This window comes from Leptonotus elevatus, chromosome 12 (assembly GCF_054856555.1).
Source record: "Leptonotus elevatus isolate MCC_2025b chromosome 12, RoL_Lele_1.0, whole genome shotgun sequence".
In the NCBI taxonomy this organism is placed as follows: Eukaryota; Metazoa; Chordata; class Actinopteri; order Syngnathiformes; family Syngnathidae; genus Leptonotus; species Leptonotus elevatus.
The window spans coordinates 5,649,573-5,673,002 of NC_141250.1; the positions used below are offsets into that span (position 1 = coordinate 5,649,573).

Consider the following 23,430-nt stretch of genomic DNA (forward strand, 5'->3'; position numbering starts at 1 on the left):
TCTGGTTTGCTCTGATTGCATACATGTACAAATGAAGCAACATTTGGTTCCTGCGGCCGCGGCGTTGTCTCCCTCGCTCGTTTTCCTCGCTCGTCTCCGGTTTGCTCTACCGCTTTTTACACAATGCACATTATTGTTCACGACACAAAACGGATACACATGCTCTGTTAGTGAAGGATGTTAAATATATAAAAACAATTACGACAGGTTATAAAAATACCAACGGCACTAGTAAAAATATAAAGTTGTTATCGTGTCATCCTCTGGAAGTACTTTAGAAAAATCAAGTTTCCACAAAAAAATTCCCTACTCGACAAATTTGGGGAAAGGTAGTCAATAGACAAAAATCTCTCACCTTGTTACAATTATTTCTTTATTACTTACAGACAGCCATACAAATCACACAAATGCAAAATGTCAATTCAGCAATACTTCATTGTGAACTTCTGTTTTGACTTTTTAAAAAGATGAAATGAGACCTCAGTTCAGTGAGCATCAAGGTGCTGTGCATTTTTCTTTTTCTTTGACTTTTCTGCATTACAAAAGATAAAGGGTAGCAGTGTCTCATTCGTAAGGAATTGGACTTGGGAACTGGAGAATTTGAATGTGAGTCCACTGCGGACAAATGTTGAATGTTAAAATGACAATGAAGAATCACGAATATTTATTTAGGTGTATTGTTGAACTATTTTAGGAGCAGCAACATTCTTCTTTTTCATAATTGATTGTGTATGACTTGAGCGGTTGCACACTGTACATTCTTTTTGATTTCTTTTAATGACCACTTCCTGTAAGAATAATCCTTTTGTCCATTGAATTCTTGTAATCTCACTGGAGTGGGAAAAGGTGCTGTAATTTTATCGAAGCTATGCAGGGGGTCCGTCGAGACAGGCCATTTTCTTGGGAAGTACGTGGCTATGCAGTCATTTAAGGCACTTCTCTGCGGGTATAAATCATCCCATTGTGTCAAAATCGCAGCATGGGCTGATTGTCGTACCTCTTGATGTTTATAGATCATCAGCAACACTTAGGGGCTATTGTTTGTATCTTCAAAGATTTCCTTTCCCCGCCGCGCTGAAACTCATCTGAGGAGGCATTTAGATGATTTCTCGCAACAAAAGTCAACTTTTTATGCCTGCCAAATGGCCCTTGATTGACACATCCAACTGGGATACACTCTGCCTGTCCTACAGTGTGAACCACAAGCCATCTTGAGCCAGTTTAGCTAAGGTAGTTTCGCCCAATTCAGAGAAAACCTCCGTGACCCATCAACTTTCAACCACAAAACCACAGACTCCGCTCGGAGCCAAATTGACTCTGTCTTGACGACGCGAGCGAGGCAATAACTAGGTTGGAAAGTTCAAATGATGCCTGTTTAGCCTCGATATTATTCACTAAACTGTCGCTGTTAAGGCTGTGCTGTTAAATAAGGAACATGTCGAAAAGTACGAACCAGCAGGAGTTACCTATCTTTTCTGTGTCTTTCTTTTTTCATGGATCATCATTCATTCCATTCACTTATCCCGCTAATGTAAAAACTGCAGGGTGTCCCCCCCGGGCAGGCCAAACAAACCTCTCAACATGGAGGCTCCTATGAGGAGTCAAACTTAAAAAGACTACAGGGCAATAAACCAGGATTTATTTATGCTGGCGTTTAACACGAGCTGGCCTGGACACTTGCATTTTATTGCTTTCAATGTCTATTTTGTTTTAGTACTATTTTTAATTTCTAGTTTCTAGATTATTTTTTTTTACTGCATTTTAAATGTATGCTAGCTGAGCTGGATATCTCTTTTTAATTGTTTTAATTTGTATTCTTTCTTCCCTATTGTTTTGATTCATAGTGTTTTTAATATGTGCAGCACTTTGGGCAGTGTTATTGTATTATAAATGTGCTATATAAATAAATCTTGACCTTGATAAAAAACTGAAGGAAAGTAGTCTATACAATAAAATTGTGTAAAAAAAAAAGAAAAAAGATAGGCCTACATGAATATTAGTAGGTAAATAAATGTCTAAATAATAATGAAATCATTTAAAAGCTTAATAAATAAACAAAACAGGTGAGTCTTGGGCCTCCGTTAAAAGCATCAACAGTCTTGCATTCCTGATTCCCTCTGGCTGGCTGTTCCTGAAATAGTGGCTGAAGGCAGCCTCTCTGTATGTTTTTGTTGTAGGTCTAGGAACAATTCAAGTGCAAGTTCCAGAGGACCTTGGGACCCACGAGGGTTGATATGACAAAAGCATATCATAGACATAATGTCCGGTCTTCGTTAGTATATGAGGAGCTGATCTTTACACATTGTGGGAGTTTAAAATGCTGTAGTTTTGGAAACAGTTTCTCTCTCATGCCTCCCTAACCAATAACTAAATCTTCTGTGTTGTCCAGGTTGAGCTGTAGGAGATTTACTGTCATCCACGACTTCATATCTAAAATACAGATAAGAAGTGAATCAATTGGCCCTGTGCCATCAGGAGACTGTGGAAGCTGATGTCATGTCTGCTGATGATGTCCCAGACGGAAATGGAAAACATGTCAAATTAAAAAAGATTTGGACCTAAAATTGACCCTTGGGGCACCCCATACTCATTTTCATGTGTTCCGGAGGAACATATTTTCATACATAAAAATAATCTTAGATATGTGAGATAAGAGTGAACCAGTACCAGAGATGCCAACCAAGTTTTGTACTCTGTTTAATCAAATGTGGTGATCTACTATATCAAAGGTGGTGGTGCTGAGATCTAGTAGAACCAAGACAGTGAGTGATTGTGAATCTGTATACCTGATATCATTTTAAATCTTTCAAACGGCTGTCTCGGAACTGTGGCTCATCTATAATCCAGATTGATATATTTTAACAAGTAATTTTCTCCATCTAATAAGCAATTTAAAAAACAAAACAGTTTTTTTCTATATCTTACTTGCAGTAGGTTGGATGTAGGTCTGTAACTATTTAAAATGTTGGGTCTAGCTAACTTTTGATCAAATTTGATGTAACAAAGAAAATAATGAACTGCCCACAGCAAACATCCACTTTCACACCTGAGTGAAAATTTGCTCATCAGAGCCCTAACAGGAGACCCACCATTTAACTGCCTTTTATACTAAAGCAGGCAAAATGTTATTGCATTGTAGAGCTCCCTTGCACGTCTTTTTAATGGCAATGATTCTAATTCCCGTCGCAAAAAACTGCAAGGTCAACTTCATCACACACGTTCTGTGTCAATGCTGTGAAACAGGAATTGTGAACTTCCCAGTAAATAGTAAAACTGCATGTGGAAATTGCTTCATATTTTGTTCACAACATTGTCCACATTGGCTCTTTTTTTTTTACTTAGTCTTTTTGACATATGGTACTCGTATTCAAACCAATTTCCGTGTGTGGATTTATGTATGTTTTGAGACTATGAGTATTTTGTTTCAACAATAAAAAGCAGCAGCTCAGACTTTTTGTCTGCTCTTGAAATTCCACAATTTCAATTATAAAATTCCCTTTGAGATTACTCAGTTTGGTTGTGTTTGGTTAGGCTGTTTAGAGGTTTTAATAAAAGAACGTAAAGCCAAGTGAAACTGACTAATATTCAGTACCATGAATATGTTTAGACAAACACAAGCTAACAAAATTGAGTGTTTTCAGTGTTTAGGAAGCAATCATAACACAATCGTTGGTTTATGTTTCTTTTATGCTTATTCATTTGAACAGTTTCGTCCCGTTTCAGTTATAGTTTTAGGACCTTCATTGAAAATGATAAATTTTGCAGTCTTCTATTCATTCTTCTGGTTTACCCAAACCACGACGGTTCACTATCAAATTAAATTGGAATAAATAAGGATTCCGACAGAAAAGACACTTCTTTTAAATTCACACATTTTATTCACTTCAACACTGAATGAACATTTTGAAATGATCTCATCGGAACTGTTTTTAACCCTGATTCCTGTCTTACAGAAAAGCACAACAATATCTGATCCGTTGTGACGTGATAATTAGAAGGCAGGTTGTACGGTCATGAGAGAAACGATTCATCCTCATAATGTTTTCAACATATGTGTACACCACTGCACCAGACGTTAAACACTAAACACTTTTCACGTCTTCTTAAATACTCTTGAAAAAAAAAAATTATCGTATTTGGCTGGCACAATGCAACAAACTGATTTCACTGAGTTGACACAAAAAAATGAGTGGATGTGATGGAAGGGATAGACTACTAGACTACCGCTCGTAAAGTGACTGATTGCTTTGCTGTTGAATCTTCGCACGAGTACCAGAGTTTTTTGTTGTTGTTGTTTTTGGCTTATTCTTGTCACACGTGAATGGCGCCGGGAAAGGTTCAAGGCGTGAAGCTGAGAGTCTCTTTGCGCCACATCCTCCTTGACTTTGGTGCCCTTGCAAAACGGTCCATCTTGTGGTTTCTTTATCAAGCTCACAGTTTGGTGAGATTTGACAGCATATGGTAAAGTGGGTTAGAGGGTGAGGCTAGGCGAGGGTACATCACATCCACAAAATACTCATAAGTGCTAGATAGGACTGGTAGTGATTTTCAAGGGCTATGTGGAATGATTGGTTGGTCTTCTCAGGCAAGGAACAGCAATAAACACAAGTGTGCGTCCTGAGGTTTGACGAGAGGTCTCAAGGCCCAAGTCTGCGAGAGCCGCGCCTCGACTCCGAGGGTCCAGCTTGACTGTGCTGCTCAGACTCAAGAGATGAATGTCTTTGGCACGAGCTGATCCTACCCTGCCAACCCATTTCTAGGAGCTCTTGACTTTCATTTTTCTGACCACATGAGCAGCTTTACTTGAGCTATTGAGATGTTCACATTGACACGGGGCCCACTAATTGTTTCTCGGGGCCAAAGTAAAAAGCTAGTCCAAGATTGTCATCATGAAATGTTTCTGGCCAGTGGTTTATGATTCCTGTGCCTACTTAAGCTGTACATTTAAATCATACTCCATTGATCAATACATTAATCGGTTTCATTGTCCTACTTTTGTCCCCTCGCTTTTTCTTTGTTGTGTTCGCCCATCTCTACCTCTGGTAGTCGGGCTGCTCTCTGGGACTAGATGAGGAGCTTCCACCTGGTCGAGGGTGACTCTTGTCCTGGCCCTCCTCCTGGGCCAAGCTGTTCCCGGAGGACCCCTGACTAGAGTTGGAGGAAGCTTGAGGCTGGTTCAGTCCTCCTGTGCTTCCAGCAGCACTCCCCTCAGACTGGTAGATTTCCTCCGCCCCGTCCTCACTGGACTCGGGATCCTCTGAGCCTGAGAGCAATTCCTCCTCACGATATTCGCTGACATCCACGCCTCCGCTGGCGGTAGCCCCCTCGCTAAGTTCCTTGAGGCGCCCGTGATGCTTGACGTGATAGCGCTGGTTCTGGAAGAACTTGATGATGGTGTGCTTGGGCAGGTCCAGCTGTGCCGACAAGGTGTGGATGGCCTCTTGGTCTGGATACAGTCCGACGTCCTGGATGAAGCTCTGCAGGATGCCCAATGCCTCCAAAGAGATCTATAATGCGTGGATTGGGAGAGAATGTTTAGTCCAACCACAGTAGCAATAACTTTTTGGCGCTACAAGGTTTTTCCATGCCACCCAGTGCCCATGCCACCCAGTGAGTTTAACCCAGCAGATTTGGATTTGAATGAAACTTGGTGTGTTGGTTGATAGTGATTTGACAAGATTATATCTCAAATTTGAGGTCAATCGGAGCAGGCGTTTGCGAGCTACTGCCTGCCAAATCTTGACATTTTCAGTAAAAAGGGGCAACCCTTAAATCTCAGGAACTGGGTCAAACTTCACAAAATTGTTTTGTTTTTGAAAAGGAATTCAACAAGAATTCCAAATCTGCAACCATTTTAGAAGATTGGTGCATATTTTAATTACCTTTTGACCTTTTGTTTTAGTTGAACTTGAAATTTACTTTGTTGATTATGTGACTTTAACAATATTATATTATATTATATTATATTATATTATAAGTGAAACAAAAAGTTTCAGAGAGGTAAAATGTTTTGTTTATCAACAATAAGGAGTCAAAGATTCCAAACTCTTAGATACTCATTGAAGGTAGAACTTTTAAGTACTTGACCAAGTTTGCATGAACATGTTTCTTGTTTTAGGCGTATGGAGTCGAGAGTGGGGTGCGCCAACACACCTGCCTTCAGGAAGTTGGCAAAGTATGTGGCTTGGCAAGACTATACCTTAACACTCACGGCTTAGGTGTGTTGGTCATAGCGAATGTACCAAATCAATCAGGATGTAGAAATGGGTGTAGTTGAGAAAGGACTGAACGAGACCGCAGATTTCCTAACTGAGTTGCAAAAGTGCCCTTCAGGGGTGCGCAGGATCCGAAGTGTAAAGACAGTCGGCCAGCATAATGACCCTTTGACCTTGTTTTTCCCTATCAAGTGTTTTAAGGTACCTTCGTGCGCAATCTTGGCTTCTTGCTGATGCCAGAGCTGCTAGTGGTGTTTTGTGCACACCCTAGGGTCGTTGCCACGGTCTGCGTGCCCTCCTCGTTAACAGGGGCCGATAACAGCTCCTCTCGCATTGGAGACAAGCGGTGCTCCTTCATCTGTGTCGGGGGTGGTCTGTGGAGCGCCTGCCGAGAAAAGCAAAAGAGCTAATTAATGGGGCGCAATGACCCCTGATCAAGACTACAGCTTGGAAAAAATCGCACAAATGAGACCCATAAGAATGTTTTTTTTTTAACACCAGACTGTATTGTTAGCATGTTGTTTGAGCACACAGTAGCTCTCAGGGTGAATGAGGGCGTTCACAGTCCGCAGCATGTCACGCACTATTAACCAGCTTGACGAATGGACAGTCTAACTACCATGTATCCATTATACCTTTGACCTAATGTGATGAAGGGCGGCAGTTCTAGTGAAACACTAACTTGACACGTCTCTCAGTTATTTTATTTTTTTAACTCATTCAAAGTGACATGGTGTATCTTCCACTCATGATTACACGACATCCATAAAAAAAAAAGCATTGAATCTGAAAGATTAATTGGATGGATTTGTTGGTAATTTGGTACATTTGAAATTATTAAGAGAGGATAGTGTTATGACATTTTTTCCACATGGATACACAGCCACTTTGTTTTTGTTATTGGAACAACTTCGTCATAGGTACTAAAGGATGCCCGGCGGGATGTTCTGTGGTCATGTAAAACTTTAAATTACTAATTATATTCATTTTTAGTACATCAAGTGAGTGGTGTTCCTCATGTTCTTTTTTTTCCCAAGAGTACTTTGCAGGATGGCTATTTGACAGAAAAAGTCAAAGGCTCGATCCTTGAGGTACTCCACTTTTCAGTTTTGATGACAAGAGGACTACACAAAATAGAAACTATCATTGAAGAATTGCTCTCCAAAAATGAGAATTAAAAAGTACAAAGTTGAAGGGGAAAAAAAGAAAAGAAAAACATGCCTTTGCATGTCATTTTTCTTAGGATGATCAAAATGGATTAATAACCATTTGCAAAATAGCTCTTCAATTGTATTATGTGAAATGCTCCTCTCCAACCATAATAATAAAATAACCATGACATCGCCAACTATCGGTCGACGGGGACAGGGTGAGGTACTAACAGAAAGTCCTATCACATGGTCCTCTATTGTACCATAAGTTCATCCAGTGAGGACCGAGGTTCGCGGGGGAAAAAATGAGCACCAAGCAACAACCTCTGGTTGTCTCCTTCTTTGGACTATGAAATGGGAAGATTCCAAAACCAAAGATGGTATTCATACCGCCTCACCACAAAAATTGGCCAAACATTTCTGTATTGTGAATGTAATATACTTTAAACAGTTTTGAAGAATTTGTTTTCAGCTTATGATAGTTGCATGTAAAGAAAATTGTTCTAAGGAGACAAAAACGAGTGGCATTGTGAACATGTTTGCCGCCGACAGCTCCGTGATCAAGTGTTGCGAGACTTGGCCTGTTTGTCAGAAAGTGGCGGCGTGTTGTGGCCATGTCACTTTAAGAGCAGGGCGGGGCCCTTCACCACTGGAATGTCCAGCTATAAATCTGCGGCACATTAAAATTAAAGGAGTCACGCAAAGATAATAGTCATTCTCTCTTAAATAATGACAGGGTATTACTTCAATAATGGCAAGGGCAGGCTCCAGTTTCAATCGGGGGGTGCATGAATGGTCAGCCTACAGGAATTTGGTATGTTTATATTTTCCCTCCCTGGCCCATGCTCGCCTACTTTAACGGAAAGTGACATATTTAGAAGTTGAGAAATTCCTTGAAAAACTTTCCCCCGCCCCTCCTCCATCACAGTTCACATCTAATGCATCATGAATGATTAGTTGAAGAAGGTCTCTGTCAAGCTCAGCCAACTCAAGCTGGATGATGCCAGGAACTCTGCATTACCGCCTCCGCCTATTTTACTCCCACTTTTTACACCTCTAGTTCCAAAAATAAGAACAAAATCTATTAATTTGGAAAAACAAAATCCATGAATCAGGTTGTCAGAAGTAAAGTTCTTACATGCATGTTTTTTATATTTATACATATATATAAACATCACAAAATACAAGGTAAAATACTGATTATAATGCCTTCTAAAGATGGGCATGGTAGCAGCCATTTGCTAGCATGCAATGCATTGTGCTCTGATGACAAAAATCTTGACAATAACATGTTCTATGCAGTCCCACTAGTCTAAATACAGTATTTTGGTTAATATTGTGTTAGTGGAATATGAGTTTAAGCAGCAAAATCCAGCCATTTTTAGCAATATCAGAAGGCGGCCATTTTGCCACTTGCTGTCGAGTGAAAATGTTATCACAGTGTCTAAGGTCTCAGGTAACAACCAATCACAGCTCAGCTTCAGAAAACAGGTGAGCTGTGATTGGTCAATCCCTTAGCCCTGAGCAACTGTGATGTCATTTTCAGTTGACAACAAGGGGCAAAATGGCCGCCCATGAGATGAATAAAAATGGCTGGATTTTGCTTTATAACTCATATTCCACAAATGTAATATTAAACATATTTTTGTCAAGAAATGTTTATGGTTGACTTCCTCTTTAATGGACATGAAATCAATTTGAAATGTTTGTAGAAATAACATGTCGGGTGACACAATTCAATGAGACATCTTTAAACGGAGACTTTAAAAGATTTCATAACTTTTAAGGATAATGGCAATTAAACAAACAGAAACCACCATGTGCACTCCTAAATGCCACACCTGTCACTATGGATGGGCTTTTTTTCTTGTTATAGAAATCCATAGCAACTCTTCTCATAGCGTGATACTCTCAAAGTATTTCTTTCCTGAACATCAAACTCTATTTTCCCGCTCTACTGTGCCTGCTTTTCTCTTTTAATGCACAGCCCTAAAAATCAAGTTTCCTGTAAATTGAGGCAAATTACAGCGCAGAAGAATAAAAGAATTATAAAACATCAAATATTCATCCTCTCCTTAATGAGCCCTCACCTTGTGAGGAGGGGGCTGGGAGGTGCACACGTGTGACCACCAGAGACGCCATTAACACAGCGATAAATTTGTAATGAAGAAGAGAAAAAAAACTTTTCTGTTAGTTTTGTGCTTGACTTAAGACATCCTGTTATCAGTGAGCGTGTTTTTCTGTTTGCTTACTTTTGCGTGTTTGTGTGTGTGCGTGTCTGCGAGGAATGGATGAGTCTCAGCACTTTCGTCTGTTATTGTGAAATGATTCTTTAGACGAAAAGAGCACACAAGCTGGTGTTGGCGCTGAGTGCGTGTGCTCTCTCTTTTGCTTTAATTCAAAGCGTTTGTCTGTGTGTGCGTGCGTGTGGTATTCATTCGATTTATCTGCAATTAAATGGTTGCGTTAATTGTGGCTTGCCCCCAAAAAAAGCAGGCTCCGCCCCGCTGTCGGCACCAAGAGGCCACCAGAAAGTTGTAATCAACTTGTTTATTGTTCGTATTTAGCTTTAAACTTTGTGGAAAAATAGTTCATATCGTTGTCATTGTCCATTAAATCACAACACAACTGTAATGTGTTAGTGATGCACTGCATTTATTGTCCAGGGTTTAAATTTGGAATTGTCATATTTGTTCATTTTATTTGATCATATATTGCGTATCTAAAGCTAGCTTCTTTCTAATCTCCAGAGATAACTCTCACCTTTGCCTCTTGCCTGTGATCCGTGTTTAGTGTGTTTTACACCATGCCACCAAACATGCGCGCAGTGACTACTTGTCACCCTTTAAATGGGCTGACTGATTGCTTACGATTTTGAAGACACGTGACGCCAATTAGAGGCAGGCCTGTTTGTTTCATGATTTAAAAAAAAATATATATTATTATTATTATTATTATTATTATTATTTCATTAGCAGAAGGGTACCAACAATTTTGTCCATGTGTGGAATCCACCTTTCAAGATGATGATATAAATTCTTAAGTACAGAACTCATCATATTGTACAAAAACGCAATAGTGAGCAACTGTGCCACGTTCATCATCTGGAGCAGAATCAGTATTTATCTAATGACATGCAAACAAACAAAAAGAGGGAAGGGAGAGAGAGAGAGAGAGAGAGAGAGAGGTCAATTTGACATTTTTTCTATTAAACTCAGACATACAGAAGGGACCATGTGCCCGGGAATTGTCTCTTCTTGTTCTAGTCTTAGACTCCGGGGGTCCGAGCTGCCTCTACACACACGCAGACACACGCAATCACGCACACACACACACAGGCGTGCAGCAGAAATCAATTTAGCAAAAACAATAAAGAAATTATTTATAAGGGCAAGCTGTGCCAAATTAGCTGTGGGACGCACTTAACTGCAAACAACATATGAATAAAAGCTGTACAGCGAGCACGGGGCTGTGTCACTCATGAAGAAATGTGAGGCTGCTGTGGGGGGGCACTTACAAACACACACAGCCACCACAAACACCTATACACAAACTCACCTGCCCACCTAATAGACACTCAATCCCAAAGCCCCTCAGACATGAAGCAAAAAGCTAAAGTAACAACATGTATGTATGTGTGGCTCCACTGTACATCCATTTTTAATTTTGCATTGTTTGCTCACCACCCCCATTGTCCGAAGACAAAGGAGCACACTCAACTATCTGTGCGTGCGACACATGGGACACATGTGTAGTGTGTTTGTGGTCACCTCCCATGAAGACATACTTACATGTCCTATATATATTTAGATGTATTAAATATACACTGGCACACACCTCATTTGCCATTAATAAGTCGGCAGCCCTTCACCACATGTGGCCACGGGTGGTGAGAATTAGGGGGCTCTAAAAGGGCCAACAGTATTTTAAGAGTGCGAGAGAAGCGGAGGAATGTCATCATGGTGCCACCGCAGCTTCCTTCCTGTCCCGCCATTAGTCTTTAATAGAAAGCTCGCCATTTGCACGCTGAGTCATGACATGTGGTGTACTGTGAGGGCCAAACAATTGTACTCAGGCAACATGACGGCAACCATGATCAGCCTTTTTGGAGGGTTAACATCAATGGGAGAATAACAAAGTACAAATACTTTGTTACTGTTAAATGCTAATCTCACAACTTATTACTTTTGCTTCCTACATTTTAAACAAACAACCTATAGTTTCTACTTTTTACATTGTCAAAATAGGCTTATGTTTTTCTTACTCAGTTCATAACGTTAGCAAAGTTGTTCTGAAAGCATAAGGGTTGAGCTAGCTAGCTCTTAACACTAGCTAGCTCTTTAACAATGCTAGCTAACTCTTAAATAACAGCACGCAACAACAACAAAAATCTCATTATGAGCACTGTGTTGACAAACAAAAAGGTTATCCATTTGGTCATGATTAGGCTTGCGGGTGAGCTGGAGCCTATCATGGCTGACTTTGGAAGAGAGGCAGGGTTCACCCAGGTCGCCAGTCAAACAATCATTCACACTCATATTCACACCTATCACAGGTAGACCATGCTGACTCCAGGAGACCATGCTGCCCCATACAACTTCACTAAAGGTTTACTGTTTTATCTTAAAATTTACAGTGGAGCCGTCAAGTTAAATTCCCAGACATTAGTTGTATTATGATTCTATAATTCAGGGTCGAGTTGTCTCTTCGGGCAATGTTTTAAGTAACATTTAACAGCATTCAAGTTAACAGCTGTTAATATTAAAACAAACAACAAAAGTCTTATCTTTACCCCTTCACCATTAATGTGGTGAGTTGCCTCAAGCATCTCACTTGTTTTCAATATTCGTCAGTCACCTACAGTAAGTACAAAAGTAAATTAAACATTGCTAAGTGTTAAAAAAAAAAAAAACATTGAAAATGTTGATAACGTAACGTGACACTTGTGGTGATGTTAATCTTGCTGCTGTAAATTCCTGTCTGTCTTCTTCGCTTAACCGCTTGAATGAAGCTTCAACATATTTTGGAATAAGTGTCACAAAAAGCAAAATGCAAATAAGTTAATCCTTTGCAGCTCTGTGAACTGAGTGGTCAAATTCCAAATTTTACTACCTGAAGGGTGTTTGACTTAAAAGGTTCCACTGTAATTTATTTCTTAAACGAGGGAAAGCCACTTTAATCTTCTATGTAATTAACTGCTTGCTTTCTTATTGTTTGGTTTTCTCATTTTTTTAGTGTGCATTGATTTATTCATTGACATTCTTCTATTTGGCAGAACATATTTATTAATACAAATAAAAAAAAGAACAACAACACAATTCATCCATAAAGCTAATTGTCTTGCCTTGAGTTTAATTTCCCTAAAAAGCATTTTTAGAGAAGTTAGAGCCAAGGGTCACAATTAAATTAGTTAAGAGGTTCTAAAAAGCTCTCCATGTCTTTAACTTGCAACTAACTAATCTTGGTGTTTGAAGTCACAACTCAAGATTAAACACATACACATTCTCTCCGTCTTTAAGCCAGCCTCCTCAAAATCTAATGTGGCATTTCCTGTTGTGCCACCCAGCAACCATGTTTACGCTTCACTCTGCTGGGACAAAAACTAATGAGAAAGTAACAATAGCCACATTTCCACCCAAAGTTACATTTCGTGATTTCGCAGTAGCTGCTGGAACTACAAGATTCCAATCATGTCCAACACGACCCCCAAAGGTTTCTGTACCTCTCGAAAATGTTTTGTCCCCTGATATTGTAAGTTACTCCCAAGTTTTGAGGACACATTTGAAGGCACTGTGTGTTTTTGTACATGTGTACCCCTTGTCCATGTTAAGTGCTGGGACAAAAGATAATGAGCATGAAAGAAAATCTTGCAGGTGCTCCATAATGTTGAATTGCACCAAACTCACATGGCGACACATTTTAAAGGAAGCTTTTGTACATGAGTGTTTTGAGCAATGTTTACCGCTGGGACAAAAGACAATGGCAACACACAAAAAATAACCCAACTATGGGTAAAAAATGGACTGATCTACTTGAATCCATTTGACCCAACTTTGAGTCAAGAAATGGGTCTTTTGGTGTAAAACAATAGATAAATATTAGTCAGATCCTTTACCTGGTTCCAAAAAATTGGGTCATTTTGTATAAGAAAACCCAGAAAGTTGGGTCTAATTAACCCATTAAGTGGATCGGTCCATTTTTTATCCATCATTGGGTTACTTTCGACCCAACTTTTTTTAGAGTGTAAATTGAAAGGTTTTGGAATGAATAAGTTAAAAATTTTGCAAAACAAAATGATAACAAATTTGTGGATAGCATCTGGCTTTGTACTTTGTACTGGGATGAGGTTTATTGTAATGTGTAAATAAGAAAAGTCTCAAAGATGGACTTGTTGAATAATTGCACGCTCTAAAAAAAGTGGGGTCAAAAATAATCCAACTATGGGTCAAAAATGGACCAATCCTCTACTTGGGTCGATTTGACCCAACTTTGAGTCAAGAAATGGGTCTTTCAGCGTAAAACAACTCATAAATATTGGTCAGATCCTTTACTAGGGTCAAAAAATTGGGTCATTTTGTATAAATCCACCCAAAAAATTGGGTCTAATTGACCCATAAAGTGGATCGGTCTATTTTTGATCCATAATTGGGTTGACCCAACTATTTCTAGAGTGCACAGATTTCAAATGAACATGAAATTTGAAAGCAGTGTTTACTGCTGGAATACAAACAAATGAGCAATTAACTCTGATTAAGAAGTCTCAAAAAAGCATTTCGTAAGGACTTGTTGAAGTCATTGCGCCGCAGGCAAATTAAATTTTTTTGAAGAGAGTTTTTGTACCTGTGTGTCCTGCGGCAGGTGGAGGACAGTGTGTAGCCTCTCGTTGTGATGGTGCCGCGACTCCTCCTCGTACGCCAAATCCCTGTCGCTCTGCGGAAGCGCAAGGAACCTCCGGATGGTGCACAGGTTCTCCCACAGGGTACGATTCTCTGGGCTGGGGTTTTCCTTCCAGCGGAGCAGCTCGCACAGCCAACCCTGTGATGACCGACACAGGTGGACCGAATGCAATGTTAGTTTCAAACGTCATGCCAAAGAATTAACAAAAAAAAAAAAATCTTAGAACAAAAATGGCCAACGTGAGAGCAGCTCTTGAGGACATATATAGCTTCAGGCGAGCAGATCTATTTCATTTTCAAGCTTTTCAAATGTAGGGAGTAAAAGTAAAAAGTCATCAGAAACATGATGAATGTTCAAATAGAATACAGAAAAATCTACTTACTGTAATATAGAAGAAAATTTGAACTGCAATGAGGGTAAATGGGCTTAAAAAGTGTGCAAGGTGTGTAAGCTAGGTATACATCCAGAAGTGGAGATGGAGAAGATTCAATTATGTCTGCTAGACTGGCTCTGTTTGTGACACCAGCTGTTGTGTTCAAGCCGCCACCTCAGGCAGCGTGCGACGCTAATAGCCTGATCATCTCTTGCTGCTGCTCGCGCTGTCCTGGTGGCCAGCTGCAGCAGATGGGTGCACTGAACTGTGACCCCCTCAACCCCCACGCCCACCAACTCCCACCCCGACCCGGGGGACCTAACTAACCATGCACGCAAACACACACACACAAGCACAAGTGTGCAAGTACTGTATAGAAAGTGCGTCTCAGACCTTCACGGTCTGATAGCGGCTACACGCTACTGTCCTACTGGTTGAATAGCTGAATTCCTTACGTGCAAAAAATGTTGAGTCAGGTCTTAAATCTCATAAACATTTTGGACATAGGACAATTTCTATTCATATTCAGTGAAAGTATGACTGTGAGTGTTAATGGTCAGTGATTTGCTAGCGACCAGTCCAGGGTGAAGCCAGCTAGCTAGCCCTACTTTTGGCTAGCAGCCATATACTTGTCACATGAAATTAAACAGCAGTGTTTTACATGTGTGTGTTATGTTTATAAAACTCACCCAAATGTGTAAATTTCCCTCATATCACTAAAAATGCCGCCTCTTTTTTCTTTTTTTTGCGGTGGTGGTGTTCTGTGTTCCCTCACCTGACTCTTGTTGGCAGCCACCTTGGCAAAGAGCGCTTGGGACACCTTGGCTCGCTTCATCTCCTGCTGGATTTCGTCATAGATTCCCGACGTGATGTTGACTAGCGATTCCAGCTTGATTGGTAGGTCAGGCACCGGACCTATTGGCTTTGGCTGGACAGGGGACATGTGACGGTAACACAGTGAGTGCGGGTTGAAGGACATTTGAATTGCTAATACAAGATAACGTAGCCTAATTGCAGTTGCTGTATCCCACTTGAAACGTGTAGTTGTTTGTGCACACAACATACAACAGTTTGGTCACAGTTTGTTTTTTGTTCAACCTGGGCAAAAAGTGGTAGCCTACACTGTCAATTTCATAGAGTAAATTTTACTCTAAAAAAAGACTATGCTCAGTCCCAGTCCAAACAGAGTAAACTTTAAACTTGGAAGAGAGTAAAAAAAAAATAAAAAAATAAAAACACTCAAAGGTTGAGGAACAATCGTAAAATCTTCAGATTGGGAGACGGCCAATCTACCTACCTATCCTACTGTGTGTCAGTATATCGCTTGTGCCAGGTAAAATCCTCATACCTCCATTATTGGTCTCCTTTTGGACACGCCAGCAATATGTTAACAAACAGCAGGCATGGCAAAGCCCAAGTGGTAGAGTGGCCACCTCCATGCTGAACGATGTGGGATTGTTCCCCAACCCCTGAGTTTTTTTTAAAAATGTTTTACTCTTCCAGGTGTAAAGTTTACTCAGTTTAGACTGTGACTGAATATAGTCTTTTTTTAGAGTAAAGTTTACTGTACGAAATTTACTACATCAATTTTGACAAATTACGACACGTTTTCTCAGAGATTCATTAATTTGCTTGTTTTGATGAGCAACTTTATGTGCCAAATGCATATGGGCCATTCCACCTAATCTGTGCCATTTGCGTCCCCAATAAGTAAAATGTATAAATGAGCAATATTATACAACTGCTTGTAAAATACATTATCCCACTACGCAAAGTATCATGCGCATTGATCTAATCATTAATTTAATAAATACAACTACTACCTTGAACACTGAAAAAAAAGTTGTTGTTTTTTTGCCTGTGCCTGCTTTCTAACATTAGAGGATATAATAATGTATAACCTTTACCAATGTTATATTGTTTCATTATTTGTGTTACTCCCTATGCCAACTATGTTAAATTTATTTTCTTTCACATTACACCCTCTAAAAAAATATAATTTTTTTTAATAAACTGGAATATTCCACAAATCACATAGTCCACCGGATGTTGCATCGTTTAGATCCGTGCAAGACTGGTTGAAGGCCAAAAGGAGATCTTGAATCCAAATCTTGTACAGTATAGAGATTATTGTAGGTAGGGAGAAAAGCTTTTCCGTAGAAGGTCAAAATGTTGTTTTAGAATGTTGTTTCAATGTAAGTGCTATGCTAACTATACATGAGATCTCAACATAAAACAGTATCTCTTTCTTCAATTATGAAGAAGCTATGAGTGTTTTATATTCAGTGTCTGAAGAGCAGGTAGATTGTTTTGTTCAATGATTGTTTTTAAACAACTTTTAAATACACATACCATATTAAACATCCCAGCATGTCAACAGTTGACATACTGTATCAAACTCATTTAGCTTTTGCTCTTGTGTTATGCCTTATGTTTGTTTCCGAGTGCATCGAGCTCTCAGACCACTCGCCTTGTTTTGAAGTCATCTACAAAGACGTGCACAGACGAGGTGATCTTACATTCCAGATACTGAGATAATTTGGCATAGACATAATAAATAATAGCCCACACGGCATCAGAGTTAAAAGGTCTTATCGCTGAACATGTTCTATTACATCCTTTATGTTTACAATAAGCTCCTATCTTTGAAGTTGTTGTTCCATTATACGTGGAATTTGTTTTAAAGGAGATATTATTCACATTATTTACATGATATGCAAGATTACAGGGAACTCACAGAGTTGGTTATCTTATTCTTGTTCTTCCAAATGGAGGCCCAGGTATCAGGCATTATCTGCTCATCCAAGCTCCTCTCCCACACTTTCTAAGCACACACACACACAACATGTAAAGATGGAGTGTGTACGGCGCCATCAAATCCTCATTCGATTTATGAGTCGATGCGTCTTGTACCTGCGAGAGGCGTGGAGTGCCGGGGTTGGACGAGTTGGAGGCAGGAAGGCCCACGGTGGGGTTCATGGTGCGCTCCCGCTCCTCCTGGTAGATGCGGTCGCGCTCGCCTTCGAGCAGGTTGAGAAAGTTCTGCATGGCCTTCAGGTTGACCAGCAGCGACTGTGAGGCCGTGCGAGGGTCCTCCTCCTTCCTCAGGATCTCCGACAGCAAACCCTGAGTTGACAAGAGTGATTTGTTACTTTGGTGCAGCTGTAATGTATACTGACCGGTGCTGACGGCTTGGCTTGCAGTTCCCACTCATTAATGGTGCGATTTGTTGGAATGTATTTTGGGAATAAAAGCAAAAAGTCATCATTAAATAAATACGCGAGTAACGTGCAGACACCTGAAAAATCGAAACACAGTATATGCCAGTACATGGGCTCGTGGGGAAAAAAAAACTTGGCTAAGTGGATCACAAAAATTGGTCGACATAAAATGTCTACCTTGGAACTATAATTCATTCAGAAGAAATTGTAAAATAAGAAAAGTACTACTCCAAATAAGCAAAATTATCTGCCAACAGAACAAGAAAAAATGTACTTAAATTTACCTGCAAGATTTTGAAAAAAATTATAATAATACTAGGCCCATATCAACCATAGCATTCTTGAAAATAATATTTATAATATTGACTGTTTTCAAGCTGTAATATATAGAACTACTTGCTTAAAATTCATACATAACCATTTGTGTTTGGCCAACAGACAGAGTGTCAAGCAAGGAGATAACAGGTGCCATTTTGATTGGATTTGGTATGAGCCAGCCAGGGATTGAACCCACAACCTCCCAGTCTGAGGTTAGACACTCTACCACTAGACCACTGAACTGGTAGTACATTTATTGGAAAGAAGAAAAATTAGCTTAGTAAATATAATGAAACCAAAAATAAATGCTTACAATTGTTTGCTTGTTTTCACAGTATTTTTTTTCTATCGATCTTATTACGAGATTATGCAAAATCTTAACATACGAAAATTCTACTTTTGAAACCCCCTGTTCAGGGCCTTTAATGTTGGTTAGTCATCTTAAAATGTGGAAAATGTTTGTTTTAAGCCTCCCAGTAGGAACATGCTCCTTTGCTTCCTCGGGCCCATGTTTAGTATGGTACACAGCAGGTCACCAAACAGCACAGTGACCGCTTGTCACCCTTTAAATCAGCCAAGTGACTGATTAAAAGTTTGAAGGCACCTGTGATGCCAATCAAAAGGGCACACCTTGGTCGTACATTTCACTTTTCTAGGAGAAACTATCATTTTTGTCCAGCCCTGGTTCATTAGTTTGTTTATTTAATAAATTCTCATGAACTACAATTCAAAAACAATACCTGCTTTTCATCAGTTCATTTTCACTTATTTTCTTTTTTAAATTTATAATTCACTTCAATCAAGTTATTTGTGTGACCACTATGGGTTTTTCTTTTATTAACAGAGGTGAACCAACAATTTTGTCAGTGTGTATGCTCTTCATTGTTTACACGTTCAGTTCGTTTCTTCAAATTGTCAACATTAGATGCAATTGATTGTGCCTTGAAAGTAGCGTTCACACCTTTTCTTGAGTAAATTATATGAGCCATCATTACATTGATCTAGTGGGGCGTACTGTAAACGGTTTAGCGTCGCCTTGGATGCATCAGGTGCTTGTGCCCCTGCGGTGGAAGAAAAGAGGGCTAATGAGCCGGCAAGCTACCCCGCCATGCTTCTGCTTTTACTGCTGAAAATACCTCCAAAGTGGGTGTCCGCAAATGAGGCCAACACTGCGTGAAGAATTAGAGTGGATCTTGATCATGTATATATTTCTCTCTTCTCACTGTGATCTTTGGTCTGATTGGACTCAATGACAAAATTCACTTTCCCGCCCTTCTAACTTGCCGTCCCGCTTCCTGTTCCCTTACCTGTGTGCGGTTGAAGGCCACCCGGGCGAACACAGCCTGGGAGACGCTTGCTCTTTTCAGCTCGTCTCGAACCTGCTGGTAGATTTCAGAAGAAACCTCAGAGGCCGAGGGGTTGTTCCCCGGATGGTCACCGCCGATTTTGGAGGAACCTCGCGGGATGGGCGGATGGTTGAGGAACTGTTGGTTGATGGCCTGCGGGTGCTGGTGGGCCAACAGCCGACTGACGGCTATCTGCTGGTTGATGAGGTGGGCCATGGCGAGTTGCTGGCGCACCAGCTGTGGGGAAAGTTGAGACGAGAGCAGCCCACCTGGGCCCAGCAGTGGCTGGAGGGCGCCGGGCGGATGGGGTGGCGGCGGTGCGGGCACCTGGCCCGTGTGGAGAGGGGGGCTGTGGTGCAGGGGGCCGTGCGGCGAGGGCTGTTGCTGCGGGAGGGGAGGCTGCTGGGGAGGCTGCGAATCTCCGGATCCCGCCTTGAGGTGGGGGGCGCCGACCAGGTGACCGAGCTGCGCCAAGCCAGCCAAGTGAGGAGGTGGTCTCTGGCCCAGCATGCAGAAGTCGGCCATGTTGTCTCGCTCGACTGTTGAGCAGACCAAACTGTCAGTTGTTTACTCAAACATTTTCTTGGATGTCAAAAAGAAGATTACTTACTTTTGATGTCAGCCGGATCTCGCCCTGACCACATCTTCTCCAAATAATCCACTGCTCAAAGCAAACGCAAAGAAGAAATATAAAGCTTCATTTCATGGTAAAGTAACCAATCTGCAGCTATATCTGTTACATTGTATTATATTCAAAAATGGACCTGAAATATTATGGAAAATATCTCAAACTCTAGTCTCTCTCTAATTCTGTATGCATTTTTTTGTATTTTATGTGACTTTAAGGTATGCAGTTAGTTTTATTGTAAAGTATTAATGATTACTCTAAGGAAGCCTCTTTCACACTTTAATACATTCTAGGCTTTGTTTGGCCTATTAGTTAGGAAAAGCTGATCTGACAAATAACTTAAAAGGAACACCGACTGTCATGACAAGTTTGCTCTATAATATGTATTTGGTTGTTATTAGCATAGGCCTAACTGTGAGATTAATTTTTTTTAAATAATTTCCAGTTTAATACATTTTGAAGAAACTTTATTTGGACATTGTTATTTACGTCGCAACACATTCAGTGCGTAGTGACGTAAAATGGCGGCAGGCACTCTGCCAAGCAATGTGAAACGCCTATAAAGTAAGCATGGTAGCGTTCCTAAAGGGACGATCAAAACTCTTGAATGTGTCTGGTGAATGACGAGAGCACGGCGTGGGGGAAGGTGACTCTCCCGATCGCATGTTGTTTCTTTAGGAACGCTACGAGGCTTAGTTTGCTTTCTTTATAGACATTTCACATTGCTCTGCAGAGAGCCAGCCGCCATTCTACGTCACTACGCATGGAATGCGTTGCGACATAAAGAACAATGGCGGCGTAGGCCTACATCCAAATAAAGTTTCTACAAAATGTAATTAAACTGGAAATGATTTTTCAGCATATTAAGCTTTTATAAAGTGTTTATGACATGAATTGTAATCTATTTGTGAAGCCATATCAATGAGGCTAACGTTGTAAAGTGATAAGTTATTTTGTGACATTTGACGGTGTCTATATATAATACCGTATTGAAAACGTGCTGTGTAATGCACACTTTAAAGTACCACTTCTTTATGCACTTAAATGACAATCAACTGTAAAAAAAAACTGCCAGTGGAATGAATTATTTCTATTTACATTAACTCTTAGAGACATTTAAACTGAGCAAAATTGAAGGCCAAACTGATTATTTTGGAGTCGTGAGGTTCCACTGACTTCATTGCCAGTCAAATTCACATTGCGGCTGTCGAGCGTACCTTTGATTTTCTTGTACTTCTTGTACCAGCGACCAAACTCTTGGCATTTAGCAGTGGAGACGTTGGCATAGTAGGAGCTGTTCACGATGGACGAGATCATACTCTGAAAGCCCGAAAAGACACGGACAGAGATAATTAATAGCCGGCGTGATACCAAATGTTTACAGTCACGCAAAAAAGGCCATGTGACACACACACAATTGAAACAGTCAGTAATCATGACTGGAAGCCACCCGTGGAAACTTGAACTAGTAGAGAGCAGTGAGAGAATCTCTAATGCGCGCACGCACGCACGCACCCACACACACACACACACACACACATATGCTTGCAATTGATCTGCTCGCTGCCATCAACACACCCCCACCAGAGCTCCATTTAAGCCTGTAAATCTCCCGCAGCAGCCATTATGATGCGGCGGGAGCGCTCAACATGCAGCTGGGGAATTAAAACACGGCAGAGTTTGATTAAAATGTAGCAATAGTTATTAATCATTTTTATTTTCTGGCTTTCTAATTGTGTGTGGCGTTAAGACAGACAACTTGCACCGGCATCTACTGAAACTCAAACAGAATTTGCTTCTCCCGCTGGTCACTGAATCAGTGGAGGCTGGTGTTTGTGGATCTTACTCTGCTTCATCTATCCTTCCTTCCTTTAGTCTTTCCTCTGGTCTCTTGAGGTCTCCCTAACCAGTTGGAATTTAGATTTTTCTGGGTTATTGAAAGATTCTGGTTTTGTAACTCTGTGGGTAGTAGGTGGTGTCTGGTTAGTGCTGGATTTCACTTTGTTTCATCTTTATATACTTTGACCCTTCCTCTGGTCTCCTGACAACTTCACGACTCTGGCGGGACTCTAAAGGATCCGGTTAAGGGTCTGGGACTTATAACAGGTATCAAGTGAATTAAAGACACTCACACACGCAAAATAAAGTACAATAAAAGAGAGCGATGATGATGACATGTTGACTCGGGAAGGCTACCAAATGAATAATACTGATCTCTCAAAAAAAAAAAAAAAACAGACAACTTGTCACGACTGACAGGGTGATATTTTCTTGCTTCTTTTCTAACCTGCGACAGAGGACACTCTTTGGCCAGAGTGCTTTGGTTCATTTCCTTGAGGAGCACCTTGAGAGCGTTTCGGACGGTCGCGTGGTTCCATTGCTCACAGGGAAGGTCCTCAAGCTTGGAAAAACTACAACAAAGAAATAGTCAAGTCAAGGACAAATGCCTGAAAAGTTTCAACAAATATTATACTTCGACAGCGACTACTGCTTTCAACACACAAGAGCGGCAGGAGAGAGTGTCAGGTGTTACTCCTAAAGGATTGTAGCACTTTGCAGCAATTTCATGATGTAATTACACCTGAAAATCTGCACTCGATCAAACCCTCTAATGTCATAATTTCCCAAATAATGTAATAAAACATCCTGACTTATACACCCTAAAAACAGTTGGGTCAAAAATAATCCATCTATGGGTAAAAAATTGACTAATCCCATTTTTGACTGAATAAATGAGTATTTTAATGTAAAACAACTGATAAATATTGGCCAGATTATTTTACTTGGGTCAAAAAAATTGGGTCATTTGATATAAAACAACCCAGAAATTTGGGTCGAATTAACCCACATGTGAATCAGTCCATTTTTGACCCATAACTGGGTTACTTTTGAACCAACTGTTTTAAAAATGATATATTGTAATAATATTTTTACCGATAATCACCTTATTACATTATTATCATGCATATTATATCATATTATATCATATCCCAGAAATATTTGCGGCAGTTTTAATCAAGCGGGTGGATTTAACTCTCTGCAGAGTTGGTTTAGCACTAAATAAATCAACTCTGTAAAATAACTCCAACACTGACCGTCATTTTTACATTGTCAGGAAATTATTACATTATTGGCCGCTTCTGTCATGTGATTCTCCTTCAGATTACACCATTTAATAAATCATTAAAAAATAAGACTGAGCAATTTAATAACTTTTTTTTCCTTACGCTTTTATGACAATTAAACCATTTCCTGTACAGTTAAATATACTCAAATTGGAC

General features: G+C 40.2%; 1 protein-coding gene across 2 annotated transcripts in view; it reads right to left on the reverse strand.

Moving 5' to 3' along the window:
• Positions 1-3,855: 3,855 nt before the first annotated feature.
• Positions 3,856-23,430, reverse strand: part of satb2 (SATB homeobox 2) — a 39,183-nt gene continuing 19,608 nt past the window's right edge. Inside the window, exons 5-14 of one of the 2 annotated variants that reach the window (XM_086091981.1) lie at positions 22,437-22,560; positions 21,367-21,469; positions 20,132-20,182; positions 19,483-20,060; positions 17,550-17,762; positions 17,374-17,460; positions 15,412-15,564; positions 14,207-14,401; positions 6,421-6,600; positions 3,856-5,507 (exon numbers count right to left, since the gene is read on the reverse strand). In XM_086091981.1, coding sequence (XP_085948107.1) covers positions 5,034-5,507; positions 6,421-6,600; positions 14,207-14,401; positions 15,412-15,564; positions 17,374-17,460; positions 17,550-17,762; positions 19,483-20,060; positions 20,132-20,182; positions 21,367-21,469; positions 22,437-22,560 — 2,158 coding nt within the window. In that variant the 3' untranslated portion in view covers positions 3,856-5,033. Of the gene's footprint in view, positions 5,508-6,420; positions 6,622-14,206; positions 14,402-15,411; positions 15,565-17,373; positions 17,461-17,549; positions 17,763-19,482; positions 20,061-20,131; positions 20,183-21,366; positions 21,470-22,436; positions 22,561-23,430 lie in introns of both variants that reach the window. The other variant, XM_086091980.1, reaches the window with a different exon arrangement.